Source organism: Salvelinus sp. IW2-2015, linkage group LG6.1 (assembly GCF_002910315.2).
Source record: "Salvelinus sp. IW2-2015 linkage group LG6.1, ASM291031v2, whole genome shotgun sequence".
Lineage (NCBI taxonomy): Eukaryota > Metazoa > Chordata > Actinopteri > Salmoniformes > Salmonidae > Salvelinus > Salvelinus sp. IW2-2015.
The window spans coordinates 8,712,621-8,722,399 of record NC_036845.1 but is presented as its reverse complement, the minus strand read 5'-3'; the positions used below and the strand labels follow the sequence as shown (position 1 = coordinate 8,722,399).

The window sequence follows — 9,779 nt, the reverse complement described above, 5'->3', positions numbered from 1 at the left end:
CGAGGGTGGAAACTCAGGATACTAGACAACGAGGACTCTGAGTAGCTAATATAAATCTCTATAAGTCTGGAAACAGGTATTGGTTACAGGGCAACCCCAAGACAGTTTCAGCTGGACTTTCACCTAATCAAGAATTAAGCCCAGCTGGAAAGCTCTCCCTTGAGATAATACCCCCACCCGAGCGGGTCAGACCAGAACTCTTCATTAAATAACCCCAACAGTACGAAGACCCCAAGCGGAAAAGTCAACCTCCAGCACCGAGTACTACCCCCTCATTGAAATGAGGATCCATTTATCCGCTGGAGTAAGGGGCAGGTGGGAGCTGGGTCCAGCAGGTGATTACACTCCAGTCAGCACAGGACCCAGACAACAGTCCAGCACAACAACACCCCTAAACTTAACCAGACCCGGATGAGCTGGAGGTGGAGAGAGCAATATCTTGCACTCTGGACTGTGTGAGACAACTTCAATATATAAAAAGCAAGAGCAGGAGAAGAACAGCAGCACTAGAGGAGAGGAGTCAGACGGCTGGAGGAGAGGGTGAGGCGGATGCGTGTGACAGAGAACAACCCACTAGGAGAGGTGGCCACCCCCACAGAGAAGCAGCACGAACAGCCCCTCAGCTCCCGACAAAGTCTCGCACCACAGCAGAACAGTCCACACAGACCCTGACCATAGCGTCACACATCAACAGCAGAAACAGGACAATGAAGAACCCAAGCCCAGGGGATCTCCCCCCTCTGAGGCACCCCCCCATACAGCGGGGTAAACGCAAGTATTTTCTGTGACTGTGCCTCAAACCAAATAGTTTTCCTGGCCCACCACTCAACCCTGGACTTGGAACAGCCGTCTGACCAGGACCACCTATACATGGCAGCAGTGCCCACTTTCGCTGGACCCTAATGGACATCGCTCTCAAACGCAGGCTCCAACACTTTCACACAGGAGCAAAGATCATAGACCCCCCCCCCCCCTGGACGTTCAACAATAGAGGAACCACGCCGAGAGGACCTACATCCAGACCAACAACACACCAGCACATCAGCAGTTGCCATACCAGGCGGTGATGCAACCGGTCAGGATGCTCTCGATGGTGCAGCTGTAGAGCTTTTTGAGGATCTGGGGACCCATGCCAAATCTTTTCAGTCTCCTGAGGGGGAAAAGATTTTGTAGTGCCCTCTTCACGACTTAATTGGTGTGTTTGGACCATGCTAGTTTGTTGGTGATGTGGACACCAAGGAACTTGAAACTCTCGACCGGCTCCACTACAGCCCCGTGGATGTTAATGGAGGCCTGTTCAGCCCACCTTTTCCTGTAGACCACGATCAGCTCCTTTGTCTTGCTCATATTGAGGGAGAGGTTGTTGTCTTATATGTGCGTTTGAGTGCCTGACTCAGTTATGCCTCAACACTGATAGACATTGATTCAGGTTTATTGATTTAGTTCTGATGATGATGATGGTGTGGAGGGAGTGGAGGGAGAGTGGCTCTAAAACATTCATAAAAACATAAACACATACATAAATAACTAAGTAGGATTGTTATCATATGTTCACCAGAGAAATGCCTGAGGCTCCGAAAAGCATTTGGGCTCCAGACCTGAAAGTCTTTGGGTGTGTGTGTGTGTGTGTGTGTGTGTGTGTGTGTGTCACAGGAGGTTGGTGGCACCATAATTGAAGAGGACGGGCTTGTGGTAATGGCTGGAGTGGAATGGTATCAAATATGTGTTTGATGCCAATCCATTTGCTCTGTTCCAGACATTATTATGATCCGTCCACCCCTCATCTGCCTCCACTGGTGTGTGTGTTTATAAAACAAACACAATGTGAGGCAGAATGAACTCTGGGCAGCAGGACAGAAACTTCCAGATGCCCCTATCTTAGTGGACATCTGGAGATTAAAAATAACTCTCTCTCTCTCTGACACACACACGCGCACACACCCCAAACCCTGCTCATCATTACAGGAAGAGGGGGAAGAACTTCACAAGGAAACACTCTAACACCGCAATTCCTGATTGGCTGAAGACCCTTCGGTTTCCCCCATCTGATAGGATATCCACTCTCCAAGACCAAACAGCCAGAGATGAAGAGGAAACACAAAAACCTCTGCCTACCAATACACTGGGAGTGGAAACTGAACGGGAAGAAAAAGAGGGGAAAGACACACACACAGCTTACCGTTGTATCCGTCCTGGTTGAGGTCACCTAACGGGGCGATGGCAGTGCCAAAGCGTCCGAAGGTGTGTGTTCCCGTCAGGAGAAGGGGCTCGGAGAAGGTGAGCGGGGAGTGCTGGAGGTACAGGTAGATACGGCCCACCTCCTTGGGCTTACTCTCCCTCTCTCTCTCCATATAGAGAGGTGCTCCTACCAGTACATCATCATACCTGGGGGAAAGATACACAGCTTTAGAATACACACACACACACATACACACGAGGGCAGCACGCACACACACACACACACACACACACACACACACACACACACACACACACACACACACACACACACACACCACACACACACACACACACACACACACACACACACACATATAGATGAGTGTGTTATCCAGACATGTCAGAAAGGATGTGGTCTGGCTCCAGAAATAGAGTTCAGTCATCATAATCAGAAAACAAGCTACAGCTGGAACACATACTAACAATCCTCTCTCTCTCTCTCGTTCCCCCCTCGCCCACTCAACTGGCTTCATTCTTGGCTCGGACTAAACAATTATTTCACTGCAAGAACCATGAAGATCTGTAGGGACAGGAAGAGAGGGAAAAAGTGACAAAGTGGCAGAGAGAGAGAGAAAAGCTAAGACCCTTAAATTGAAAATGAAATTGAGAGAGCAAGAGAGAGAAAGTGAGAGAGACAGACAGACAACTCACCCGTCTCCGTTGAGGTCAGTAACAGCCACAGAATAGCCAAAGTAGGAAGCCATCTGACAAAACATTTCACAACATGACTCTACAGTCAGGGATGTACAGTAGTGCTATAAAGTAGTCAGGTAAAAGATTAATAGCAGTACGTGTGTATGTGTGTGTGTGTGTGTGTGTGTGTGTATGTGTATGCTTATGACGTTACTGTGTGTTACTGACCTGCTCTCCTGTGAAGTTCATGATGAATGTCAGATTAGTGGAGTTAATCACAGCTACCTGAAACAGAACACAAGAGTCACACACCTGATACAGGTGAGGGCTACCGGCCCAATGCATCATGCAAACACATTCAGAGGATGTAATGAGCTGAAATAGACACAGAATTCTTCAGCCCAAAACCCTTTCTTTCCCTCTGCCTGGTCCCCCTTCCCCCTGTCTCGCCCCTTCAACCCCCCATCGTCCCCATTGCCTTACCCCCTCCCCTCCTCTGTTCCGTACCCTCCATTTCCATAACCCCAGTCGTGGGGGAGACAGAGGGGTTGGGAATTCCTTCAAAAGACCTACAATAACAACCACATGGAGACAGCCAGGGGCTACACACACTCACCCACAAACATGTGCACGCACTCACAAAGTTAGAGACAAACACATACACAAAACACCAACAAATATAGAGAAACAGACAGGCGGTCAGGCAGACAAACGGCCAGACGGACAGGCAGACGGACGGACATACACACAGACAGACGGTCGCTCGGAATGACAGACAGAGAGAGGCAGACAGAGGGAAAGACATGTGCAGACACTTAACCCCCTGGCCCCCCCTCCTCCTCCTCTCTCTTAGGGGTGTCAGGCTGGTTGTCTCCCCAGGTCTGAGAGGCTAACGTGGGCTGACAGCTACTCTCGTCTCATCAGGCCAAACAGGCCTAACCCTGACGCCCACTGACCACAAATGTGAGGGCTACCGGCCCCAGAGCCTGTTGACACAACTACACAGGCTTGTCTGCTCTGAATACATCTCTATCTAGGTTTCAGTGTCTGTCAGTGTGTGTGTGTGTGTGTGTGTGTGTGTGTGTGTNGTGCTGGGAGGTTGACTTTCCGCTTGGGGTTGCTCGTCTGTGGGGTTATTTAATGAAGAGTTCTGGTCTGACCCGCTCGGGTGGGGGTATTATTCTCAAGGGAGAGCTTCTCCAGCTGGGCTAATTCTTTGATTAGGTGAAAGTCCAGCTGAAACTGTTTGGGGTTGCCCTGTACCAATACTGTTCCAGACTTATAGAGATTTATATTAGCTGACTCAGAGTCCTCGTTGTCTAGTATCCTGAGTTTCCACCCCTCGTTAACGCCCGCCCCCCCACCTTAACAGAGGGGTAGTGTGCTAATATAGCACTGTGCCATGCCAGGGGATGGTTTGTGTGGAAGATGAGGTTGGTGATGTTCCCATTATTATAATAGTCAGCAAAAAGTGTCTCTTGATTTTCAATATGTGATATTTTCTTGCCTCATCATTCTTTACATACACAGGGTACTGTATTTTAATTACCTCTGAACAGYGGGAGGCAGCTTCTAAGGCCTCTCCATTTGGTTGGAGTAGACTGTGCGACTATCCTGCCATTGTTGGGCTAAAGGGCTTTGACACCTCTCACTTGACACGTCAGTGCTAATTAGTGTTGTATCAAGCTTGGCAGCCTTAATTTAGCATTCAGTCCTTATAAAGTAATGTAACGTATTTTTCTTCTTGGCTTTTGGAAATAAAATATAGCTTCAGACTAAACATTACTCACTTAGTTCCAGGTTGGATGGTGTTTTCAGGTTTCTGTTGTTTTCCAGAGCATTTGCTGTATAGCGTTGGAATAATACTTTTTGGTAGTTGTAAACCTTCCAGGTGATTCCGTCCAAAATCAGGTTGTAGGTTTTGAGTTTTGATTTGGAGTGAAGGTTATGTTGTAGAGGGTAGCATCCTGTATATGTTCCTGACAAAAAAATCCAAGTTTATCTAATCCTAAATCTATCTTTCTTCTTCAAAGAACATGCTGAAAAATGCTCTCCCTCCSTCCCTCTCTCCATTCTTGGCTCAGACTAAACAATTCTTTCACTACAAGAACCATGAAGATGTGTAGGGACAGGAAGAGAGGGAAAGAGTGACAAAGGTACCGATAGACAAAGAGAGACAAAAGAGACGAGAGAGACAGAAAAAAGTAAAGCCCCTTAAATTGAAAATGTGAGAGAGAGATGAAAGATAGATCGATAGAAAGATAGATAACTCACCCGTCTCCATTGAGGTCAGTAACAGCCACAGAATAGCCAAAGTAGGAAGCCATCTGACAAAACATTTCATAACATGACTCTACAGTCAGGGATGTACAGTAGTGCTATAAAGTAGTTGGGAAAAAGATGAATAGCAGTGTATGTGTATGTGTGTGTGTGTGTATGTGTACTTGTGTGACGTTACTGTGTGTTACTGACCTGCTCTCCTGTGAAGTTCATGATGAATGTCAGATTAGTGGAGTTAATCACAGCTACCTGAAACAAAACACAAGAGTCACACACCTGATACAGGTACACATGCATCATGCAAACGCATTCACAGGATGTAATGAGCTGAAATAGAAACTCTTTCTTTCTCTCTGCCTGGTCTGCCTTCCCCCTATCCCCCTCCTTCAACYCCCCATTGTCCCCACTGCCTTACCCCCTCCCCCTCCTCTGTTCCATACCCTTCATTTCCATAACCCCAGTTGTGGGGGAGACAGAGGGGCTAAGAATTCCTTCAAAAGACCTACAATAACAACCACATGGAGACAGCCAGGGGCTACACATTCACACACTCACCCACACACATGTGCATGCACTCACAAAGTTAGAGAGACAAACACATACACAAAACACCAACAAATGTAGAGAAACAGACAGGCGGACAGGCAGAGAAACAGACAGATGGACGGACATACAGACAGATAGACGGTCGCTTAGAATGACAGACAGAGGGGCAGACAGAAGGAAAGACACGTGCAGACACTTAACTCCCTGGCCCCCCTCCTCCTCCTCTCTCTCAGGGGTGTCAGGCTGGTTGTCTCGCCAGGTCTGAGAGGCTAACGTGGGCTGACAGCTACTCTAGTCTCATCAGGCCAAACAGACCTAACCCTGACGCCCACTGACCACAAATGTGAGGGCTRCCGGCCCCAGAGCCTGTTTGCACAACCACACAGGCTTGTCTGCTCTGAATACATCTCTATCTAGGTTTCAGTGTGTGTTAGAGGTGAGGGGGTCGTGTGTGTGTCAGGGAAATGGGTCAGGCTGGGTCAGCTCTTACGGAGCGGAAGTCGTGTGTCATTAAGGAGACAAACGTCTTGGTGTGAGCGAGGACTGTGTTGTGGGGGGGATTTGTTGTTGCTAAGCGATATAAACTAGGAATGGAATTCTATTTTGGAAACATTTCCTCTCTGGACACACAGGAATTTTTCAATTCCATACTTACATATACTGTGTGTGTGTGTGCTGCTATGCATGTTTGCATGCGTGTGTATGTGTGTGATTCTGTACTCACATATCCAAAGTTCTGTGCCCCTCTCGGAACCCCAGCTATCAGCTCTGGAAAGGAGAGGAACACACATTATATAACACTGCCTGCCTGCTCTTCTGTCTGCCTGTCTGTCTGTTTGCCTGTCTGGATGCCTGCCTTTCAGTGTGTCTCTGTCTCTAGGCCACCCTGACTGAAGACACTAAAAGCTGACAACAGATTGACTGATGATGGAAGGGAGAGAGAAAGATAGAGAGAGACAGAGAGTGGTTTTGATCTGAGTACCTCCCCCAAACCCTGTTCCCGGTACAGACCAGACCACAAACCCAGCCCAGCAAGCTCCAGCTTTAAGGAATTCAAAGATGAGACCACAACCAGCCTACAACCACAATACAACCCTTGTATAAAATCATTATACAACCATGTGTCAACCCTTGGTGCCATGTTTTAATTAAGAAGATGATGTAGGAGGCAGAACATATGGTTTTGTAGCAAGTTACTTTTCTTGGTTAGTTTGCAGTGTAGTTACTAGTTACTTACTGTCCATCGGACTAGCCTCTGAAACACTGCAAGCACCAAACACACAGGGATGAAAGTGTTGTCTTTTACCTTGCTCTGAGTCTCCTGTGAATTCCCCCACTGCCACAGAGTAACCTGTAGACAAGAGAGATATTAGTGAGTGAGTGAGTGAGTGAGTGAGTGAGTGAGTGAGTGTGTAGTGTGTGTGTTGTGTGTGTTGTGTGTGTGTGTGTGTGTGTGTGTGTGTGTGTGTGTGTGTGTGTGTGTGTGTGTGTGTGTGTGTGTGTGTGTGTGTGTGTACGTGCGTGTTTGTGTGTGTAGATGAAACTGTGTGTGTTACCTAGGTAGCTGTCGTCATGGGTATCAGCTGCAGCGTGTGTGTGTTTCTCTCCAGGGACTCTCCTGAGCACGGCTTTCAGAGAGTAACCATTCAATACTCTGCTACGCCTGCAGTCATCACCTGACCTGGAGAGAGAGAGGTCAGAAACACACAATGGTCAGTAAAACGGACGGCCAACCCCAGACCCAATGGGGAGCAATAACTTCTGCACTGTCGTCTTCACACAAACATGCACGCCCCCACACACACTTTCCTGCCCTTTGTTATGAAACTCACAGTATGAGGAGCTCTTTTCCCGAGGAACACTGAAACACTCGTTAGCAGGAGTTAGAATGAACACACACACACACTTTCAATCTATCACTGTCTGCTTTGCTCTCTTCTCTCTGCTATTGTAGCAAATGCTGTGCTGTGGAGGGGAGGTCAGACAAACATAGACCTACTGCTTTATCTCCAGCTGCCCTCAACCTCACATCAATCCTCCTTAATGTGGTGGTACTGACAGAGAAAAATTGCCCCGTGTCTCAGACCTCCACTTTCCTAACTCCCTTCACAGACATGGACGCTAAGCCTAATTAAGAGCATACCTACACAGACCTAACCCAATCACAGACCTACAAAACAGACCTTCTACTCAGACAGACAGACCCTCTTCACAGACATAAACACAGACACAGAAACAACCTCCCACGACACACACACACACCACACACACACACCAAAAACACGACACACCACTCACACAGAACAGCTCCTAACCCTAATCACAGAGACAGACCCCTAACCCTTCTGCAGACTTCCTCATTACTGATAGTATAAGAGTTCCTTCAGATCCTCTGATAATAAGCTGTATAAAAGGCTTCCCATAATAACTCAGCATAATACACCTGTGATAATAGCTGTATATTAGAGACCATTAACTCTTGCTCGGAGAGCTTTGATTAAACTCTAGAGGAAGTGTTTAAACACCAGGAAGCTGAGCCAAGCTGAGGCAATTTTCGATGCCCGCGCGTCGCACACACACACACACACACACACACACACACACACACACACACACACACACACACACACAACACACACACACACACGACACACACACACACACACACACACACACCACCCACCCAGCACACACACCACACACGCAAACGCATTATACCACACAACCAGGGGCATAGAGAGCTTTATAACCACCTCAACAAGGCATTATACAACATAATATAATGGAATAAACAAGACTCACTGACTATCCATCTCTCATACCCACTTCTGTCTATCTCTCCATTTAAACATATGCAGAAGGTAGGCAGTTCTTTTTGTAAAAGCATCGTTCCTATCCTCTTTCTTTTTAAATGAATCTAAGTGACTGGAGCGATAGGGCACAGAGGTTAACATGACGGAGTGACCGTGTAAAAGGAGGAGAGTTTACTACCCTGTATTAGTAACTGTCTCTCATAACAGAACAAAATGCACACATGCATGCACACTCATCACACACACACACAGCTGTGTGCTAAAATCCACTCAATGAAGATAAGCAGGAGACATTCAGGACAGGAAGAGTCCCACCCCCCCCCCCCACCACATACACACACCCACACACTTCAAACTCTCAAGGTCCACCTCAGACTGAAGCAGGTGTCTGCCCTCCAACACACACCCCATTATCATGTGAGTGGAGTTCCTCCACACCCCATTCCCTCTGATCAGCTCATTACAACTGAGCCTAGACTCACTCAAACACTTCCTGTCAGAGAGAGAGGAGGCAGGGTCTCTCACTCTACCTTGTCCTAACTCTGGCTTCTCCTGGGATCAAACTGCACACAGAATGAGAGAAATTGAACTGGAGCGAGTGCTTCATCAAATACTATGTGAATCCAGGTCTGAGTGCAGGAATGTGCCTTGATCGTGCTGCTAAACTCATCCTCTTTCTCCCTCTCTCTGTGCCTCTTTTTTTGCAATTCTAAGTGTTTCACATAGAGGGCTATGTTACCTTGCCAGTAGAAGCTGCCAGGTCCGCCCACCACCAGTGTCCCCTCCTGAGGAGAGAAAGTCGGGTCAGTCCAGGGTTAGGACTAACTTCTTCAAGACTGGACAAAGCTGAATTTACAGTGCATTCGGAAAGTATTCAGACCCCTTGACTTTTTCACATTTTGTTACATTACAAACCTGTACCTCTAAAATGATTAAATTGTTTTATTCCCACCTCATCAATCTACACACAATACCCTATAATGACAAAGCAAAAAACAGGTTTTTAGATATTTTATAGCAAATTTAAAAATAAATAAACGAAATATCACATTTACATAGTATTCAGACCCTTTACTCAGTACTTTGTTGAAGCACCTTTGCGAGCAATTACAGACCTTGAGTCTTCTTGGGTATGCAGCTCACAAGTCTGTATTTGGGGAGTTTCTGCCATTTTCTCTGCAGATCCTCTCAAGCTCTGTCAGGTTGGATGGGAACGTCGCTGCACAACTATCTTTCTACATGGGTGACTCCCTCTCTAAGATGTTC

At 47.2% G+C, this 9,779-nt stretch overlaps 1 protein-coding gene across 1 annotated transcript in view; it reads right to left on the bottom strand.

Moving 5' to 3' along the window:
- The window catches only part of itga8 (integrin, alpha 8), a 76,243-nt gene that overhangs the window by 46,452 nt on the left and 20,012 nt on the right, over positions 1-9,779 (bottom strand). The window contains exons 14-20 of the mRNA XM_070443808.1: positions 9,253-9,307; positions 7,257-7,381; positions 7,007-7,051; positions 6,425-6,468; positions 5,347-5,403; positions 5,149-5,201; positions 2,180-2,385 (exon numbers count right to left, since the gene is read on the bottom strand). Coding sequence (XP_070299909.1) covers positions 2,180-2,385; positions 5,149-5,201; positions 5,347-5,403; positions 6,425-6,468; positions 7,007-7,051; positions 7,257-7,381; positions 9,253-9,307 — 585 coding nt within the window. The remainder of the gene's footprint in view (positions 1-2,179; positions 2,386-5,148; positions 5,202-5,346; positions 5,404-6,424; positions 6,469-7,006; positions 7,052-7,256; positions 7,382-9,252; positions 9,308-9,779) is intronic.